Raw genomic sequence first — 21,300 nt, 5'->3', positions numbered from 1 at the left:
TCATTCTGGCCAAGTTTTGCGTGAGCTTCAGAGTGCCTGTAATGTAAATGTAGCTGCAGTGACATCTAGTGACACAGCATGAAACGGCAACAATAACTCAAAGACGTATTTCTTTATTTAGAACATTGAAAGGTAAACATCTGAATATGAAAGTGCCTCGTAGTGTGCATTTGGAAAATGTACAGCGCAGGAAGATGGTACAGCAGAGGAAATTACCGAATGAGTTCCCTTTATATCACCTCAATGAAAATTGCGTTCAGGGATCTCGTTCAAAACCCTGAAAAATACATATTTTCGCAAACACCCGCCGATTGTTGTCCTTGCTGTTTAAAAATTGTATTCATGTAATAACACCACATCAAAAGCTTGCACTTGGTGTTCTTCATTAGTTTTGTGATAAGCAATAATAATAGTAGCGTATGAATATACAGTACCGTACTGTACTGTAGTGATCAAAAGACAGGCTCCTTGAAGTTTTTGCCTACAGCGTTTTACCACTGCCAAGCGTGTACAAGAGAGCTGCTTGTACCCTCCACTTCAGCACTACATAAATAAACGACAGCACATTTTAAAGTGACCTCTTACACATTTGCTGCTATTGAGCACACGCACTCTTTTTAGTTCCACGTTTGCACAACACAAAAGTGAATCAATGACAAAGGGAAAATGTAATTTCCATAAACATTAATACACCACAGATGAGACAAGGATTCACAATTTATTTCCCTACTGTCTAATTTTTGTGTTGAATGCTGCTTTTCAAGCCCAGCCAACGTAAACATAGAATAAAACATATCCCAAATAACATTGTACACAATGGCAAACCTTGAACTTTTTTTTTTTCATTTCTCTCCCTTGTGCAAATTTCTCAAGGCTTCCCTCGAGCTTCCTCCCTTCTGTTCTGTTTTACGGTGGCTTTACATCCTTGCTGACATCTTGACAATTCTAAAACGGTCCGTAAACCAAAGCCGCGAACGGTGATAGAAAAACAAATTATGATGTTGAAAGTGGGACACGTTGGAGAAATGCCGTTGAGCAAGGCATTGGATCACCAACTCTGTGTGCACATCCCTTCCTTACTCTGAACATTTCTTCAAAATTCATGGCGGCCTTTCTGGGCATGAAAATTTTGTGTATATCTCACTCCTATAAAGAAAGTGGATGCTTAATATTTATTTTATTCACGCTTTTGCCCCCTATTTTCATTTCTTGTGCCTGTTAATATTTTCTCTCATTTGGGGGTCCTAATCCCTTATTTTCTGTAAGAGATTGTTCTAATCTTAAAGCGAGGGATTTCACATGCATAACGTGGAATGATGAGAACAGATGACTCAAAGAGCAACATTTGATTTAAAACAAAATCACAAAAGTCATGAACTAGAACTTCTCTATCTTGAATTTGGTCCTCCTTAAACAGGACGAATACATGCCCGTTTAGTAAAGATTTTATGTCAGTTTGATGCTGGAATCAACTTTTCCAGTGCGAAACCTGGTTTCATGATTACAACAATTTGGATCAGATTGTGTTCCACCTTGGATATTCCACTCTATTCCAAGTGCGAAATCCCCCATGACTTGTTTTCATTGAAAAGATTCCGATGAGACAAAAGGAGTTTTGATTTCTCGATATCAAATGCCAAACTTCACACGATGGAAGCAAAACAGAAAAGACATGCTCAAATCTCTGGTTCGTTCTTATAGGTCACTGGATCGAGTGGAATGGCTGTCTGTAAGATGTCAAATTCCATCTGATTATTATCCATGTCCAGAACACACATGACGTTGTGACTCCCTGATGTCATGGTGGCAGTTTCCTTAAACATATTCTGGAATTCTTCAGAAGTCCTTCTCTCCTCTGCTCTCTCCTTCCCTACAATTTGAGAAGAGTCAAAGATGTCTTCTTCTTCTTCCCCGCAGCTCAGCGCGACCTCGTTCTCGTAGCAAAATGTACTGACCGAACAAGGGATCACGCTTTTTGAAGCCGTGCGTGCGGAGAACGGAGAAACCACAGAGGAGGCCCGACTCGCGTTCTCATCGAGCTCTTTGGCGCTGAAGTGGGGTGTCGACGGCACCTCGTAGGTCTTGTGGAAGCGTGCGTAATCGACCTTGTAGCAGCTGCGGTCCTCATAGATGACGGGCTCAAACCTGTGGCCCCAGAAGATCTCTCTGGAAAGGTAAGAGCTACGGAACTGCGTTGTCATGGCTGTGGCCTCCACCATTCCCTCCAGGATCACAACAATCTCAAATTCATCCGTCTCCAGATTAGCTCGGCTTACGCTGTACAGGGGGCTGTCTTTGTCTATCTCATGGACGATAACCAGCGGGGATACTAGAAACAACCGGTCTGTGCCCTCGTCGTAGCCCACATTGAGGTCCATCTGCTCCAGTGGGATGAATTCCCCTTCTGCCGTGACGTAGGAGCGGATGACCTGCGCCCGGACATGAGCCTCCACAATGTGGCTCTTGCGCAAGTTCCCCACCCTCCACATCAGGCACAGCTTGCCGTCACGAAGGGCGATGACAGCGTTTTTGGAGAACACGAGGGTCTGGTTCCTTTTCTTTGGCCGCGCCATCTTGGCCATAATGGTGCCAACCATGAAAGAGTCAATGATGCACCCCACGATGGACTGAACAACCACTGTGATGACAGCCACGGGGCACTCTTCGGTGACGCAGCGCCAGCCGTAGCCGATGGTGGTTTGTGTCTCCATGGAAAACAAGAGAGCACCGACAAATCCCTGGACATGGAGGATGCAAGGCATTCTTTTCTTCTGTCCGTCCGTAGTGTGTCCCGAGTTGGGTGAATACACCCCGCCCGCGGCTATTCCCTCACCTTTCACCACAAGATGCTCCTCAAAGTCCCCGTGGGAAAGCGAGACGCTGTAAAAGATGAGGCCAAAGAAAAGCCAGGAGATGATGAAGCTGGTGCAGAATATAAGCAGCAGGTATCTCCAGCGGATGTCCACACAGGTGGTGAAGATGTCTGCGAGGTAGCGTTGCCTCTTTTCCTCCATGTTAGTGAAGACCACATTACATTGTCCGTTCTTCTTCACAAAGCGGCTCCGTACCTGGCTGGAGCCCCTTGTCAGAACCCTCCCGTTGTAGTTGTTCATCCCTCCTTGTCCCCGTGCGCCGGGGACAGCAGCGGAGGCTGCTGTCCGCCTCCTCCTTTTCCGCTTCTCCTCTAGTTCTGTATCGCAGGCCGAGCGTGATCGAACGTCGGAGGAACTGAGACCGTTATGGAGATCCAAGGTGCAGATCTTCAGACGCTCCTCCTCTGGTAAGTTGTTGGACACAATGCTGTACCTGTGAGGCAAATAAGCGGGTCAAGCCTCATGTACAAAGGGCAATCCATTTTTTTTAAAACTTTTCTTCGCCGCGACGAAGGAGAATTCCTCAAACTCCGCAAGAATGTTTCATTTTAAGATGGCTGTGAAGAGGATCCTGGAAGTTCCTTCCAGGTGTCCAGGAAGGTGTGGCAGAGAAGGCTGAGTGTGCTTTAGACTTTCAGGGAAGTATTTCAAAGGTAAAGTTTGTAGTTTTTAGATAAATGACCGAGAGATTTAATAGAGCACCACTGGATGTCAGGTAGACTGAACTAAAATTCCTGTCACCTAAATATTTCAAATCCACGAGGCTGTGTCTCTTATTAAAGTGGATTACCATTCGGAAAGGTGAGTTCAGTTTATCTTAATGGGACGGATTGCTGTCATGGCAGATTACGAGATTATATTCAGTGTGAGTCTGAGTCAGGCACGTTGTCCATTTGGAAGCGAATCAACATACAGAAATAGGCAAGGGATACCCTGATAACCCTGACTGTCTGGGAGCAGTTTGGTAAAGACCCCTTTTCTATACTCCAATGCACAAAACGAGGTCCGTATGAGTTTGGTGTGGAAGAATGAGTGAGCCTTGAACTCAACTCTGTCAAACACCTTTCGGGATAAACTACAACAGTGATTGTGAGCCAACATCTGTCACATTTGACCTCATGTTATTGTGGATAAATGGACAAGAAATCCTACAGACGCACAGCTGTTGTTATTCGACACTGTCGTTATCAGGAGAGACCAAGTCCGTATTTTCTTCTATATAGTTTAAATGCTATGTTTAAGAATTCATAATACCTATGGAGGCAAAGACACATTGAGCAATTTTTAATGATCAAGACACGACATTCTTATAACACTGAGGCTCAGGAGGAGAACTCTGTGTAGGACAGTACAGGATGGCCTCAGCCTTTATGAGGATCTGCTTGGCGTAAATATCCTTGAGCTTGTCCTGACTCACTATCTCTTGGTGCCCCTTTAACAAACATATTCCTACTTGTTATCTTGGGAATTCTAGACGACTTTGACAAAAAATACTGTTAGTCACAAGACTAACGAGCACATTAGATTGACACGTACATTATCTGTCATGTAAATTAATATCTTTAGTAGCTTTATATTGGTAGCTTGCAAAGTAAGAAACATTACAGAATAGAATAGAAACAAAGAAGAGATTAATCATACGGTCAAATGAAGATGCATTGATTGTTAGATTCTTGACTAAATGAGGTCTGATACTGCATCTTATATGATATATCATATATCTGTGTTCCTCTCTACCTCTGAACCGAAGCGATCTGTGACACCATTCAAACAGTCCCACACAGAAGGCTGCCTCCATCACCTGTTGGACCTACTTGTTCCCATGGCAACAATAATCCCTCATTTGAGGTTTGGTTGGGAGGCCAGAGTCCAATCACACCCACAGATCAGGCATCCACCATGCAGGCAACACTCAGGCCTCCGAAGAAGACCACCGCAGACCACTGCAAATGAGCACATACAATATGGAACGGTCACAATGTCCGTTTGGACGTGAAATGACTCACCAGGAAGAATTACAACAGTCAAGCATATATTTGTCTATACCATCCGCGGGGCAGTCTTATATAATCTGTGTTGTATTGTTAAATTAAAAGTGTGGATTTAGACTTAATCTCTACTTGACTCGCCCACGTTTTACGGACATCTGAGACGGACGGGATTATCTTGTCACAAGGAACAGGGTTGGACCCAATAAATCAGATTGCATACCGGTAATTACACCACATTGTACAAAAAACATTCTTTTGAAGTAATCAATTTAATAAGAAAATCAACACACTATAAATATGAAGGCATATGTAAGATACAAAAACAATACCACAATATCCAATACAAGCGCTTTATTACATTTTCTGCATTTACAATGATAATAACCTTCTCATTCAATAGCATGAGAAAGTGTGCGTCTATCCTTGTAAAAGTGGCAATACGGTTATTTGACTACTTGTCCTTGATCGACCGTGGGGAGAAAGAACCGATCGATTGATGAGCTTTTACAACTGTTTCATAACGCGTGGGCAAATGGCGGCATGGTGGATTACAGGTTATCTGCCACACAGTTCTGAGAACCTGGGTTCAAATCCGGCCTTGCTTCTACGGAGTTTGCGTGTTTTCTCCAAGTACTCTGGTTTCTTCCTAAATCCTCAAAACACGTAAAGTTTGTTCATTTGAGGACTTGAGGATTTCCCCATAGATCTGAACCTGAATGCAAATGTCTCTGTGCTCTGCGATTGACCCCGGTGAGGAGAAGCACTATCCAGAATGAATTGACTAAATGTTCTTAACTACTATTTCAGTGCCAATAGCAGAAGTGTGCGCAGGTGTGGCGTCACTTCCCTCCCACACAAACCTAGTTGGGACAAAACGCGGCTGGTTTGAGCCAAGTACTGCAGATTTGATTAATCAGCAATTAATTCCACACAAATGTCAGGACAAGGTCTTCTTCTTCTTAAACTACGTATTTTGTTTTTACTGTTGAGGGAATCAAAACACAAATGAAATATTTGTAAAGGCAGAAGTTATGACAGCTGTTGGCCCTCTTTTGACATATCACGTCTGTCTATATGCAATGTCGTAGTCTTTTATATTCCACTGGACTCGGATCTTTTGATCACAGATTTTACTCATTGACATTACTGACAGCCTGCCAAAAAATAATGCAAAAAAAGAAAAAAACAGCTGAGATTCTGTAGCGAAGAATCAAATTCAAACGTAAATGTGGCCTTTGAGCAATGAGCAAGTGGAGGCTCTCTTCTATCTGCCACAATCAGACAGAACACATTCTGTGTGGCTTCCACAGCCTCCTCCCTCGATATGTTATCATCCTTTCCATCTTCCATCATACACGTTGTCATAAGTCGTCATCTCTGATGCAGCTCATTTTCATTCAATTACCAGAGTCATCTAAAAGGATGACTGTACATGCCGAGATAGTAAATTGATGAATGCCCTTATAAAAAAAGAACATGGAACGCAACACTGGCATTTAAAACTGATGGATACAGTCCACAGAGTGCGTTGTTGTTTTTACTTTTGGATTGTTTATTTTTTTTATTCATCTTAATCTGCTTCGTTTTAAAGGGTTGGCTGCTACTCTTGAGTTAAAGTTATAACAATACCAACAATAAATACCGTACCGCACTCTCATCTCACTATGCAAAAGCCCAAGTACAGTTCAGTTCAATCTAACTTTGCATTTAAAATTTCAGAATGGCTTGATTTTAAATAATTATTTAGGTAAAACTTGTTTAACCAATATGTGCAATTAATTTTAACCAAGCGGAGTCTTTTTTCTTATATTTATCTGCAGTGTCAATGTTAAAGTGGCTTGCAACAATAATAAATGTACTTTTTGAGAAAAAAAAACAGTTCTTTTTTTTTTTGATGAGGACAGGATCATTTCATTTGCTACACCTCCTCACTATAATGAGGATAGTTTGCCAAGGTGGTGAGGTGCAAATTATCACTTTTATTTTATAATCGCATTATAAAGGGACAAATTATTAGCACAGTTTTCCACTGCTGCACTGTGTCACTCAAGTGTGAGCATTATTGTCTTTGAAATTGGTGAATGTGCAAGTGTTGTTGCATTTGACCGGATATGTTTTGGCTTAAGTTGGATGAATGTTCCTTTTAATATGCAAAAACTAAAGCCCTGCATGCAATTGGAGAAAGATCAAAAATGAAATGATAGCCTGTCAACGCAAAGAGAGATTTAATCCTGACAATATGAGGGTGCTATTGAACTGGTCATATTTGGCCCAGTAGTTTTTGCATTATGCTCAATATATATAGATATTTTTTTACAGTTTATGATGATGATGACGAGACCTATAAACTTTATAGCCTGGGATAGGAAAACTACCACTAATGATCTTCAGCTTTAAGTGGACGCGTTCAGCAATTAAAAAGAAAACAAGTTATCTAATTGTAATCTCCTGACACTAAATACTATGACCATGACTGAAAAGATACTCACCCTACTAATTGACTACTATTTTCCATGTTTCCATTCAATTTCTTTTTCAGCTGAAACTTCACTCTCAAAGTCCCAGTTGCACTCTCAACAGCAACTATCCAGCACGTCTAGATTTCTCCGGCATGTGACCGCTTCCTTCCTTCTTCCTTCCTCTCTTTGACTAGCATTTAATGAGTTCCTCCTCAATACTTCTTCATCATTCCTTCCTTTTAATCTCTTATTGTCCTCCTTTGCAGATAGTGTAATCCCGCCACTGAGCGCTCTCCTGTGCGCAGCCTCGGCTGAAACTGCTGTGTCAATCTGCACAGTGCACAGCACGGAGGATACGTGATGGGAGGGGCAGGAACGGGGAGGATTTGAAATAAAGGTGGTGGTGGGGCGGGGGTGGTTCTGCTCTGGACAAATATATGTAGGTGTAGGTGTAAAATCCTTACTTTGCATGATACTTTCTTGTAGTAACGGGGAAAATGGCACCAAAATAAGTTGTTTACCAAGTCTGTGCAGTACAAACGCAGAGCACAAACTAAATACAGTAATTAATATTATTTGATTGCACCCTCACTTCAAATGTTGATAGCTTGTTCAAGCTTTTAAAGCTGTGCAGTTACAGCTCTCTGCTGCCTTTTGGCTGCAATGGGTTCCCACTCATGTTCGTGATTATTCCACAATGGATGTCATGGGGGGAGCACATTGCAGCACGACCACACAGAAATGTGTATGATTGTTTTGCATATCATTTATCATATATCATTTTGTATATCATTGTATCGTTTCGGAAACAGTTTTGTTTGTGTAATTTTATTTGCAAAAATACAGTTTTAGAAGCACAAATGTTTGATAACATCCAAGGATTATCAACAGGCCAGCACGGTGGTGCAACTGTGAAACGTTGGCCTCACAGTTCGGAGGTCCAGGGTTCAATCCCAGCCCCGCGTGTGCGGAGTTTGCATGTTCTCCCTGTGCCTCCGTGGGTTTTCTCCAGGCACTCCGGTTTCCTCCCACATTCCAAAAATATGCATTAATTGGAGACTAAATTGCCGCTAGGTGTGATTGTGAGCGTGGCTGTTTGTCTCGATGTGCCCTGCGATTGGCTGTCAACCAGTTCCTCCTGCCCGTTGACAGCTGGGATAGGCTCCAGCACTCCGCACGACCCTCGTGAGGATAATCGGCAAAGAAAATAGATGAATACTGTAGACATAAAATAAGAATATGAAATGTACCAATTTAAATCGCAGGTTCAGGACAAAAAATGCATGCATACAAAGAAACTAGTCCTCAACCTGCCCGACTTCACCACAGCCTCCACATTTTTCTCTCTCCCATCAAGCACTGATTGGAATGTTTCGACACCACCTCCTCTGAATGGGGATGTGGGAGTAAATCTGTCAATATGCCAAATTCAAAGAGGAGGAACCTGGGGGTGGCAGGAGACGTGTAAACTGTAAATAGCTTCAACATTGTGGTGAACACAAAAAAATAAATAAACATGGTGGTACAACAGAAGCTGGAAAGAGGATTATACAAAATTGACAGGAGCAAGTAAAAAAAAAAGTGAATGTTAAAGACTGGGCAAAATGGATGGATGATCAATGGATGTAAACTCATCTCTAAAATCTATTGAGAACAAAACACTAATGAGCCCCGTTACGATTGAATTCACAATTTGGGTAGGAAAGACCCAGCCATTAAATACAATGAATAGGTTTGAACATCATCATCTGACAACTAGATGAGATCTTGATGCCCCATTGTACAACATGAACAATGTGAGATGGATGAGAAGGATGATGGGGAGACGTGACTCTCTGTACGTATAAATAGAAGTTAATCAGACCTGGGTGTCAGATTAGTTTCTATAACCTTTAGCTTAGTCCTAGATTTGTCCACTGTTTACACTGTCTAGTACCATAGATGCCTGTCTGCACATTTATCAGCATCATTTGCTTTTTTTTTTTTTTTTTTTTTGTTATACTTTTGTTGGAATTAATTACTTGTAGCTACTGAGTGATAAAGTGATAAGAAGAAGATTAATAGTGCTTTGGTTGTTTCATGGGGGCGAATTCACTGTTGACATTCCAAGTTACAGTGAGTATACACACACAACACAACACACTACCACAGCTTGGAGCCTCTGGACAGACACAAGCATTATTGTCAACCAAACTGTATTTTTTGCCGAGACCCCCCCCCCCCAAAAAAAAAAAAAAAAAACAGTATTTTCTGCCACATATGGAAAGTGTGTGTTTGTATTTGTTGTGTGCGTTATTAAGGTCTGGTTACTTGTTAGGTGAATATATGTGCTCCCTGAAGTCTTCTCAACACACATGTGCAGTATTTCTTTCAATCTTCTTATTTCAATTGCATCAATACAATCCATATGTGTCGTGCTTAGTAATCTGTGTTAAGTATCTGTGCTCTTAACAAACATTATACTGTACCATTACACTAAGATCTTCTCTGATGTCCAAAACATATTTTTGTCTTGCTATTAGATGAAAAAAAAAAGATTCAGAACCACTCCAAATTATGTATGTGGCACAATTATGTGCTGTCATATTGTGGTTTTGTACAGTAATGATGGTTACTATAATTGCAACGTGATAGCAGTATAAAGAGGACTATGATAAGTGAACATTACATTTAAAAGAAGTCAAAAATTGTAATGATGAAACACTTCAAAAATCAGTGTTCTTTTATGAGCTCAAAAGTGCAATCACGGGTGTAATCTTGTCAAAATCTCGAGCAAATAGCTTGCATCACAAATTAATGCTTTGAGGTCGTGTCTAGGAGGGAAAAAAAGTTGTTTCAGACTACACCACAAGAGAAATGGCACAAGACCAGAGAAAGCCAAGAACAAGTGTCAGCTTTAAAAGGCGTTCTATGGGAGAAAAAAGAAAAAAAATATCAGAGCTTGTATGGCTATTTTTCAAATGTAATCATGGAAATTTCCAAAAGTAAGTGCAATTTAATTATACATTTCCCCCTCATGTAATGGATTACAATTGCATACATTTTGTAATTACGTATTAATTATCCAATTAATACCCCAAACACTGCTCGTGATGTACATGGATGGTAAATTGTAAATGGATGCACTTATATTGGGCTTTAGCTACACCATTGTGGTGTCCAAACCTGGTTACGGCTGGTCATTCACCCAATAGTGGATGGAAGTAAGTCCCAGAGGCCCAAACCAAAACAATTTAGGGCAAGATTTTCATCAAGAATAACAAAGTAATGAAGTGATGTGGAATCAAATTCATTGTTTATTTTGCTTCATAATTAACAGCTGATTTTCAATAATTCCATTAATATGTGGTAATGGGTAAATCCCCACTGAAGGCGCAGGACGGTTAACACAGAATATTTAGATAAATCTAGCCTATGGTTATCTAAAAGAACCTTCTGGGAAACAAACAATTAGAAAGGGCAACCAAATGCTGCGTTTTGCGTATTTGTGCATTTTAATGGTAATTTATTATGTATATATTTGCTATAAATATTTTCAAACGTGTATTAAATTGTTAAGAGCATAAAAGCCACAGCAGAGTTCATAAAGGTAATAACGTGGCCCTCCTTGTAAAGTACAGTATTGTATTGTTTGAGCTTGTTGACAGTGATGCAGGTAAAGTTTGCATCGAGTTTTGTGTACGTGAAGAAATACCGGATATACAATTTATTAATCTTCAAAATAAAAAATAAACATGCCTTTGAATGGAAAACAACAATACATTTACCAGTAAAAAAAAAATAATAGAATTTCTAAAGTAAAAATATTAATCTGAAGAATCATTAAATAACCGTTGGATAGGAATATGTAGCATTTTGTTGGACGCTCCAAACTTTTGCTTTGAAAAGAACAAACTCTTAACTTGATGCACGTGTAACATGGCTGTCGCCTTCTGTTGTGTGAGCTGTCAGCCACGTCTACACGTCACCTCCTCTTTCAAATATTTTCCTTCCAGACAGCACTAGACATAAATTGGCTTGCGAGAAAGGCTTCCTCCGTGTATGTTTGTTTTTGTTTACGGATCAGCACACATCTTGATCCGTCGTGGGTTATCGACGTGTAGCGATTTTTTTTTCCCCCCCAAGATCGCACTCCCATTTGCCTTTGCGCGGATCGGCCCAGTCGCCACAATTATTGAAAGAACCTCTTTCAAAGTGTCATATAAAGAGTAAAGGGAGCAAAATGAACGTATTTCGTCTGGCTGGTGATGTGTCGCATCTGTTGGCCATCCTCATTTTGTTAGTTAAAATATACAAATCCAGATCATGTGCAGGTAGGGAAGAAATTTTGTGTGTGTATGTCTCCACTTGGAAAGATTTGAAGTGATCTTATGCATTTGGACTATATGTACGAACATGGTGGAATATTACTGAGTGCTGAAGTTTTGACGGAGTAATTTGAATAATGTGGCTATTCAAGTAGAAGCTACGTGGCAGTTAGCATAGCGATCTGCTTCCTCGTCCGCTTTATTACACTGCAAAGTATGCACCAGCTCACAGCTAGTTAGGGATATTCGGGTTTCGTGTGAAATTTCAGGATCAAGTTAGAATACAGTTGAACACAATTTGGCCTTATGTACACCTGTGACATTTCAATGCAAATGCGCAACTGTTTGGTGTTTCTGTACTCATTGCACAACTTGTGGTTCTCCATACGAAGAGCTAAACAGCAACATTTACAAACGATGAATAGATCGACCAGTAAATTTCCTGGTTCAGGTAGAATCTATTTTAAAACAGACCTCTCCGTCATGTGGTCCATGCAGATTTTGAGATCACGAGGCCATGACAATACCAAACAAATGATCAACAGTAACACGCCACTGCGAAGTTTCAAACTGGACGTTCCATTAACCTTAGAATGTTTTAGTCATCGATAGAGATACAGAAACTGACTGAGGACTGGGGTTGAAATCCCATACCCGCCTGTGCCAACTTTGCATGTCCTCCCCGTGCCTGCGTGGGTTTTCTCACACATCCCCAAACATGCATGGTAGATTAATTGAAGACTCTAAATTGCCTGTAAGTGTCAATGTGACTGCAAACGGTTGTATGTTTACATGTGCCCTGCGATTGGCTGGAAACCTGTTCAGGCTGTACCGAAGATAGCTGGGGTATGCTCCAGCCCACTTGTGAGGATAAACGACTCCGAAAATAGATGAATAGAATACCTGTTGTGAAGTTCTTCTTTGTACAAAAAGGACTGCAACATTGAGCAAATAACGTGTGTTTAATAGATTAGAGAAGATCACCTGTAAAGGCCATAGTACAGGTTCATTATGGAATTTCTCCCAAAAGCCTTTTCACTGTTTTTGTGTCTGCAGGCATCTCTGGAAAGTCTCAGGTGCTGTTTGCACTGGTCTTCACCACCAGATACCTTGACTTATTCACCATCTTCATTTCTCCTTACAACACAGTGATGAAGGTAGGTAGGTTAAGATTTTGAACCACTGACATAATAAAGTTATAAAAAGGAAGCTGGAACTGCAAAAACAAGCTGTAATGTTTCAAGTGCCCTCCCAACTTCATAAAATGCAAAGACCAGTGAAGATACAGTTACAGCTATAGAAGGAAGACTTTGTCGAAACTAATAGGAATGGCAGCACACATCAAAAATTAGTAGATTAGAGTTCAGTGTTTCTTTTAATGGCTGAGTTATCCACAGATTTCACGAGAAACATCTCTAAATTGGAAACGTATTATCCAAATTCTTCTCTCGCTCAGACATTCCAATGAGCCCGGCTGGAAAACTGACAGCCAATCAGCGTTTGCCACGTCTACAGTGCTTCCTGTTCTGACCCCCCATTGCTCGTGCGTACGTTTCACCGAACAGGGAACGTCCACTATCTGGCATTTTGTCGCTGATTTTTTGTGAAAAATAATTACAAAACAATCAAAACAAAAATAGCATGATGTATAATGTTCAAGCCGGTGCGCTTGAGCCAGAATACACACATCCAGCACTTGAGATATTATAGAGGGCGCGTGGCACGAACGACGAACAATAACAGTCCCATTATATGCACCGCGGTGATTTGATGCTTTTCTGAGGCGGCGGGGGTCAGAGGGCGGTGTTGCACGCGCGGATCGCCGTAAATAGTAACCAGGAAGTGTTGTGTACTCAGAGTCAACAAAGTGAGTATATCAGCGAGTCGATGCCCTGTGCTAATACTACTCCCGGCATTGAGCAAACAAAACAAAAATAACAATGTATAATGTTCAAGCGTTTGAGCCAGAATGCACACAAGCGGAAGTCGACGTGTTGAGAGGAGCGTGGTGTTGACGACGAACAATAACAGTTCCATTATATGGACCGCGGAGATTTGATGCTTTTGCGAGGACTTGGTTTCGATGTAGAGAATATACAGCAGGCGTGGCCAGACTTTTTTTTTTTCCCTTCCCCAAGTTGTACTTTTCAAGCACTCAGCTTCTTGCGTTTGACCGGTGGCGGGGATGGCGGGAGGGGGGGGCAGGGGGGTTTGCATGCGTACATCACCTTAAAAAGTAACCGGGAAGTGTTACACGTCTATATCCATCCATCCATTTGCTTAGCTGGATGATAGTCGCAGGAATGCTGGAGCCTTTCCCAGCTGTCAACGGGCAGGAGGCAAGTTTACACACAGGCAGACATGGGGAGAACATGCAAACTCCACACACGGAAGTCTGGGATTGGACAGCTGCGCCACCCTCATAACGTATGTTGTTGCTCATACAGTATTAGCATGAGAGGGTATAACTCTGCAGCTAATAACCAGTAATGATTAGATGTGTGAAAATTTCCCCTGCTGGTGAACGAGCCTCAACTGTGCCAGCCACAGCTTTACCCTGTCAGGTTAACTCCATGGGATGTTAAAGAAGGAGAAATATGGGTGCGTTTTCTCAATTTTGTTGCACAACACATCGGCATCTTGGCTTAACTAGAACGAATGGTCTGTAATACTAAGCACCGGCGACATCAGGGACGGAGTCAAGGATGTTTCTTCCACGTTTGGCTGTGAAAGCTGGCACACATCCAGATTTTGCTTGGATTTCAAAAATGTTCTTTATTTTCAACTTTTTTTTTCCAATTAATGTCCAAAATATATGTAATAATAATATTACTTCACGTTGGAGGGTTTATTGTACATCTGAAATTTGGGGAGAGTCTTCCTTTAAATGTTAATTTTCTGCATCACAAGTAATAGTTTGTTTTCGTTTACTACTTCTGGCAGTATTTTGTTCTCTTTTTAGATGTACACTATATTTTGAAAAGTATTTGCACACCTGCCTTGACTCAGGTCTGAATTTAAGTCACATCTCATTCTTAATCAATAGAGTTTCATGTGACATCAGTCCACCGTCTGTAGTTATTATAGCTTAAACTCTTGAGGGAAGGTTTTCCACATGGTTTAGGAGTGGTCTTACAAGAATTTATGACAATTTTTTTCCAGAAGGGCAAATGTGGGAATAGACACTGATGTTGGGCGGAAAGGCCTGGCTCTCAGTCTCCTCTAATTAATCCAAAACTGTTTATATGATTGAGGTCATCTTAGTGCAAGACAGTCCAGTGGATCCACATCAACCTCTTTCATCGGTGTCTTGGTGAGGCTTGATTTGTGCACTGTTGCACAGTCATGCTGGACTCTCCAAACTGTGCCCCCAATGTTGGAAATGTCTAAAATGTTACCCCTCAAGCTCCAGTGAAAGGAACTCTGAAAACTTCAGTACCCAGAAAGATTGTAGACAGTGATTTATCCCCGACACATATTTTTTTCCCCCCATATTTTCTTCTTCTTGTCGGCCACACTAACGAGAGTATTCTGTTGAATTTGAGTTAAACAGATAAAACCGAGTGATCGTAAAAAACGGGATGCAGTGATTTCGCAGTACAAGGTTTTATTGTGCAATCGTTAAAGAGCAAATTTTTCTTCCAGTCCGCAGACATTTATTTTTATCACTTTATTGGCTGTCACATATTGTCACTACTACTTTAAAAGACAAAAACAAATGTCATTCTCAGAGCTGATCGGATCGGCGAATTATGGCATCAAAAGCAATCAGCAAAAAAAGCCAATTATAGGCTGATCGGATTAGACCGAAAAAATCTGTGTAAAGATATGCACCATTTCTACAACAGTGCAAGAACCATTAATTTTTACAAGAACAGGAGCTGGCTAGTTTCACTCTTCCAAGCTATTTCATTTGACATCATTGTAATCTTGTTCCACTCCGCTCTCAGGTGGTGTTTTTGGCACTCTCCTATGCTACCGTGTACTTGATATACATGCGCTTCAGGAATACTTACGACTCTGAGAACGACTCATTCCGTGTGGAGTTCCTGTTGGTGCCAGTTATTGGTCTGTCCTTACTGGAAAACTACGCATTCACACCCTTGGAGGTAAACAAGCCTAATCCAGAGTATGAGATTCCTTTAAGTTCCAGGTCAAAGTTCTCTTTCCTCCTTCTGCTCAGGTTCTATGGACCTTCTCGATCTTCCTGGAGTCTGTGGCCATAATGCCACAACTGTTCATGATCACCAAGACGGGCGAGGCTGAGTCCATCACCACCCACTACTTGTTCTTCCTTGGGCTGTACAGAGCCCTCTACATCGTCAACTGGGTGTGGCGCTACCACACGGAGGGCTTCTTCGACCATATTGCAGTCGTGTCTGGTGTTGTCCAGACCATTTTCTACTGTGACTTCTTCTACCTTTACGTTACAAGAGGTGAGCAAAGCACTTGTTTGCTTTAAACTTTGTATTCCGCAAGCAGTGATCATTTGCAGTGAAGAAAATAAGTATATGAACGCCCTGCTGTATCGCAAGTTCTCCCACTTAGAAATCATGGAGGGGTGGGAAATTTTCATCGTAGGTCCATGTCCACTGTGAGAGAGAAACCAGAAACCAAAATGTATGACAATGTGTTTAAAGATTTATTTGTATGATACAGCTGCAAACAATTATTTGAACACCTGTCTTAGCTAGAATTCTGACCCTCAAAGACCTGTTAGTCTCCCTTTAAAGTTCACCTCCACTCCATGTATTATCCTGAATCAGATTGCATCCGTATGAGGTCGTTGGCTGCATAAAGACACCTGTCCACCCCATACAATCAGTAAGACTCAAACTTGCAACATGGCCAAGACCAAAGAGCTGTCCAAAGACACCAGAGACAAAATTGTACAACTCCACACGGCTGGAAAGGGCTACGGAGAAATTGCCAAGGAGCTTGGTGAAAAAAGGTCCACTGTTGGAGCAATCATTAGGAAATGGAAGAAGCTAAATATCATGGTCAATCTCAAACGGAGTGGGGCCCCATGCAAGATATCACCTCGTGGGGTCTCAATGATCTCTACAAAAGTGAGGAATCAGCCCAGGACTACACAACAGGACTTGGTCAATGACCTGAAAAGAGCTGGGACCACCGTTTCCAAGGTGACTGTTGGTAATAGACTAAGACATCATGGTTTGAAATCATGCATGGCACGGAAGGTTCCCCTGCTTAAACCAGCACATGCCGAGGCCTGTGTGAAGTTCGCCAATGACCATTTGGATGATACAGAGGAGTCATTGGAGAAAGTTTTGTGGTCAGATGAGGCCAAAATGGAACTTTTTGGTCAAGGTTTCACTAACAGTGTTTGGACTAAGACGAATGATGAATTGCATCCCAAGAACACCATCCCTACTATGAAGCATAGCATCATGGTTTCTGCACGTGGGACAGGACGACTGCACTGTATTAAAGAGAGGATTACCGCGGCCATGTATTTTGAGATTTGGGGAACAACCTCTTTCCCTCAGTCAGAGCAATGAAGATGGGTGGATGCTGGGTCTTCCAACATGACAATGACCTGACGCACACAGCCAGGAAAACCAAAGAGTGGCTCCATAAGAAACATATCAAGGTTCTGACGTGTCCTAGCCAGTCTCCAGTCCTAAACCCAATAGAAAGTCTTTGGAGGGAGTTGAAACTCTATGTGTTTTTCAGCAACAGCCCAGAAACCTGTCTGATCTAGAGAAGATCTGTGTGGAGGAGTGGGCCAAAATCCCTCCTGCAGGTTGTGCAAACCTGGTGAACAACTATAGGAAACGTTTGACCTCTGAAATTACAAACAAAGGCTACTCTACCAAATATTAACATTAGTTTTCTCAGGTGTTCGAATACTTATTTGCAGCTGTATCACACAAAATCATACATTGTGATTTCTGGATTTTTCTTTTTAGATTATCTCTCTCGCAGTGGGCATGCACCTAGGAAGAAAAATTCAGACCCCTCCATGACTTCGAAGAGGGAGAACTCGCAATATAGCAGCATGTTCAAATACTTATTTTCTTCACTGTATGTATTCATTGTACAAAGACCATAACTGATTGCAGCACAACAATAATTGGTACAGGTTAAACTAGTTTTGGTGTCATCAAAACAAGGGCACCCAGAATCACCTCACAGTGCAGCAATCAAAGTAATAAAAATACGCAGTCCTCAACCCCCTTGTAAGGACCAAGTAAAGCGAAAGACAGTGAAAGCTGCACAGAAGCGACAGTGTGTAGTGTTTGCTGCGGATTCACATGGTAAGCAGGGGTGAAGAGTTGTCTTTTTATCTCTTGTTTGCATTCTGTCTGCAGTGTTAAGAGAGAGAGGAAAAATGAGCCTGCCGATGCCCGTCTAGTCGCCCGTCGGAGCACGGAGACCACCACCCTCAACTGTAGGTCTTTAACTGTGGGACAGATGAGCTGACATTCTATCGACCAAAACAAGTGCTTTAACTTTAAATTGAATTCCTTTCTGGCTGGTACATTTTAATGTGTGTTTGTGTGTGTATGCTTACATTAATTGGTGTGCTACGTTTCCTTGTTTTTCCACTTTGTACGGATTAGATGCAAACGTGACACTGAAAATGTAGCCGTTTTTACACAGAGCCTAAAATTGGGCATCTTTCCAAAACTATCACAAACAGGTTTTCTTTATTAACTGATGCTGAGACCGCAGTGATGAATGCAGTTTCAGACATTTAACGTGATCACAATCAGGACTCTAAAAAATCATTGTCAGGTCCGTAGTCTGTCCAAAATCTAGTGTTCACACTTTTAAATGTCCAATGTTTTGCATCAATTCCAAATATTACATTATATGTTCAAGTGTACTCTGTAATATAGCACAGTGTCTTTTTTTTCATTCTGAATCATTGAACAGTTGTTTTATCTTGTTAATACTGTACTCCTTATTGCCGAGGATGTGATCTTTTTTTGTATTTTCGAGTTTGGTTTTTCTTAGGACAATGTATTTCTTCATGGGAGTAAAAAGGGCTAACCATTTTTTTGCATGAACATAAGTCAAGCCAAAAATGAAATGTATCTCTGCATAATATAAATTCGATCCAATTCAAGCTATCATTTTAGCTAATGATTGTCAGGTTGTTTTGCTCCTTTGTTTTTTTTTTTTTCTAAATTAAATTGCACATTTATTAACATTTCTTTGATTGGGGTCTGTGAACACTTGTGCAAATGCGCGCTGTTTGTGCAGCCACATCAAATCCAACGGAAGAGAATGTGACGGGCTTTTGGAATCCCTTTAGTGTAGGAATGTTTTACGATGCTTGTAAAGCACCTTACTTCCCTCTCTCACAGCGCCTCCCACCACTTTCGCAGCCGAACTGATGGAGAACGGTGAGGCGACCAGAGCCGCCGCCTTCTCCACCACCTTGACTTTTTTCAACGTTGTACCTTTGTCCTTGTCTCTCTCAGCGATCCCAGCCCCTTCTGCTGCACCCTTTCCTAACGCAGTCAACAGCTCACACCAGAAGAGCCTCTCTGCCCTCCGCCTGGCCTCCTCTTCTTCCTTCCTCTGCCTCGTCTGTAACGCTGGCTCTGGCCCCCCCGTTTCCTCACTCTCCATATGAAGCCACCTGTCTTGTCTTTTTTCTAGAATCCTCTCCTGGGCAACCCTGATGGCGTTTTCTGCCTCCTTGAACATATCACTGCTATAGCAGGCGCCTCCGTTATCTGCCACAACCTTGTCTATCTTTCTCAGAAGTTGCTCCACCTGTTGAGAGCATCCGGTCGCATTCTCATGCTCGGTATTATCAAAGACATGAAATCCTCCTTGACAGCTGCCAACAAATGCCGACAACTCGTCGTTCTGCTCCAGAAAGTCTTCGAGGCGTTTTCCTCCCAGCTGGTCTCCCCATGTGAACAGCACCAATATAAATGCGGTGGCTCCAGGTCCAAATGTTGCCTTGATCCACTCAAGGACATCTCTCTCTTCCTGGGTGAACCTTCCAGGCTGCAGGGTCACCAATAATGCATGCAGTCCAAGAGAAGACAGGTCAACAGTCCCTCCCAATTCTCTTATAACCTCCTGAGTGGACAAATGTGTGTGGAAGAACCCTGGCGTGTCAGTCACAGAGATGCGCCTCACGCCGAATGTCCCAGTCTCTTTCATGCAGCAAGTGGTGACGGAGCATGGGGAGACATCCACCCTGAAGGCGGACCTTCCCAGGATGGTGTTGCCTGAGGAGCTCCTTCCTGATCCCGTCTTTCCTAGAAGAGCAAGCCGCAGCTCGGTGTCCGATGTGGACAGAGAAGCATCGCAGGCTGCACAGAAACAGTAACAAGTAATACATTGTCTATCTTCCAAGTTTTCTGATATCACTGGCCACAAAATTGAATATATTTGCACCGTCCAGTTGGATCCAAGACAAGAACGGTATCAAAAATTCCAAATTCATTAATAGAACTTTTAGGGTCGAAATCTGTTGCGTTCTTCAGATTTGGGGGCACATTTGTAATCTAATTACAGTATCTTGCCTTAAGTGAAGGCTGATGTGGGTTGAATGACAAAAGATGTAATTTATAAAATAGTTACATTAATAAAATACAGTACAATAGGAAATTAAAACACTTGAATGTCGAGTTGGCATCCTTACTGATGGCCACGTTATCGAGACTTATTTCCACATTATGAAAGTACACTGCACTGTATTCCTACGTCTTTCAATCTAATGCAGTATTTTGGTTCCCTTAACAACATGAAAAAGTCAACATACAACCCGCATTGACATGATGCACGGTAGTCCACCACAGTGAATAATTAAAAAAAAAATACCAAGAGTATTGCATTGCCCTTGTAAGGAAACATTTTTATTAAAACGGATCTCTGATGTCTTGTGCAGGCGTATGTTGTCGGTAGAAAAGAAAAAAACATTGGGATCACTGAACGTTGAGGACGTTTTGTCCGTGCACATTTGCAGTAAATGACACGATTACGTACCTTGAGGTGACGAAGCAATATCAGATGTTGACATCCTGAAAGAGAAGATCCTACTAACAGATTGGATTAGCTTTAGTGTCCCAAAAACAAATACTGTACGTCACAAAGAATCTCTCTTCACTATGCAGCAGCGCAATGTTAAAGCGATGGCTTTTTTTTTTTTAAATTCCATTTCATGCTTGTAGTGACTTACTAAGGCCATGCGGGGGCGATCAAATATTGTACATCACTGGTTGGCAAACTTTTACACAAGTACCATGTCGAAAAATAGTTGCCTCTCCAAGTATCACCAAAATAATATCAGCCGCTGTACAATACCGTTAGTTGGAACCTATTATTATTAGTAGTATAACACCAAACAATATACAGTTCTTTTGTGTATTAACTGACATGGTGGTCAATCCAAACAGTTTCTAGAGCACATTATAAACGCACATAGTGTCAGAATACATGAAAGTTGTAGTTTCAGTCATTTTACCGTTCTACTGTTGCAACCACCTCCCACTACCAACATTCTAAATGAATTACTTTTTTGAGCATTTCATCTTTTTTGTAGCCTTTCTTAAGTTTCAATTGCATCCATACATTATGTCTTCACATTTCATCGAAATGAATAAGCTCTGTTCAGCCAAAACGTTGGATTGCCTTTCTTTGTCTGAAGCACAGACTTTGTACTATGCTGAAAAAAATA

General features: G+C 41.6%; 3 protein-coding genes across 3 annotated transcripts; 1 reads left to right on the top strand and 2 right to left on the bottom strand.

The window, feature by feature from the left end:
- Window positions 1-1,458: 1,458 nt before the first annotated feature.
- On the bottom strand, window positions 1,459-4,814 carry LOC133514950 (ATP-sensitive inward rectifier potassium channel 12-like). Its single transcript, XM_061847071.1, has 2 exons — window positions 4,688-4,814; window positions 1,459-3,306 (listed from the first exon to the last, which is right to left on the bottom strand). The coding sequence occupies exons 1-2, from the start codon at window positions 4,714-4,716 to the stop codon at window positions 1,677-1,679; spliced, it is 1,659 nt and encodes a 552-aa protein (XP_061703055.1). The 5' UTR covers window positions 4,717-4,814; the 3' UTR covers window positions 1,459-1,676.
- Window positions 4,815-11,240: 6,426 nt separating this feature from the next.
- kdelr3 (KDEL endoplasmic reticulum protein retention receptor 3) lies at window positions 11,241-18,808 on the top strand. The gene is made up of 5 exons (XM_061846959.1): window positions 11,241-11,636; window positions 12,687-12,787; window positions 15,581-15,739; window positions 15,814-16,066; window positions 17,966-18,808. Exons 1-5 carry the CDS (start codon window positions 11,546-11,548, stop codon window positions 18,007-18,009), a joined length of 648 nt encoding a protein of 215 aa, XP_061702943.1. The 5' UTR covers window positions 11,241-11,545; the 3' UTR covers window positions 18,010-18,808.
- A 100-nt stretch (window positions 18,809-18,908) lies between these two features.
- Window positions 18,909-20,733, bottom strand: LOC133514887 (GTPase IMAP family member 7-like). Its single transcript, XM_061846958.1, has 2 exons — window positions 20,610-20,733; window positions 18,909-19,933 (listed from the first exon to the last, which is right to left on the bottom strand). The coding sequence occupies exons 1-2, from the start codon at window positions 20,641-20,643 to the stop codon at window positions 18,912-18,914; spliced, it is 1,056 nt and encodes a 351-aa protein (XP_061702942.1). The 5' UTR covers window positions 20,644-20,733; the 3' UTR covers window positions 18,909-18,911.
- Between the last annotated feature and the right edge of the window lie 567 nt (window positions 20,734-21,300).

Source organism: Syngnathoides biaculeatus, chromosome 16, assembly GCF_019802595.1.
Source record: "Syngnathoides biaculeatus isolate LvHL_M chromosome 16, ASM1980259v1, whole genome shotgun sequence".
In the NCBI taxonomy this organism is placed as follows: domain Eukaryota; kingdom Metazoa; phylum Chordata; class Actinopteri; order Syngnathiformes; family Syngnathidae; genus Syngnathoides; species Syngnathoides biaculeatus.
Note: the sequence above shows the minus strand (reverse complement) of the source record. Positions and strands in the feature narration are given on the sequence as shown.

Bases quoted from the DNA above. Each gene is read 5' to 3' on its own strand.
- LOC133514950 (XM_061847071.1), bottom strand. From the start codon at position 4,716: ATGAGGGATTATTGTTGCCATGGGAACAA. The intron at 3,307-4,687 runs GTAGGTCCAACA...TTTGCCTCACAG, and splicing joins TATTGTTGCCATGGGAACAA to GTACAGCATTGTGTCCAACA.
- kdelr3 (XM_061846959.1), top strand. From the start codon at position 11,546: ATGAACGTATTTCGTCTGGCTGGTGATGTGTCGCATCTGTTGGCCATC. The intron at 12,788-15,580 runs GTAGGTAGGTTA...CTCCGCTCTCAG, and splicing joins CTTACAACACAGTGATGAAG to GTGGTGTTTTTGGCACTCTC. The intron at 16,067-17,965 runs GTGAGCAAAGCA...TTCTGTCTGCAG, and splicing joins CTACCTTTACGTTACAAGAG to TGTTAAGAGAGAGAGGAAAA.
- LOC133514887 (XM_061846958.1), bottom strand. From the start codon at position 20,643: ATGTCAACATCTGATATTGCTTCGTCACCTCAAG. The intron at 19,934-20,609 runs GTACGTAATCGT...GTTTCTGTGCAG, and splicing joins TATTGCTTCGTCACCTCAAG to CCTGCGATGCTTCTCTGTCC.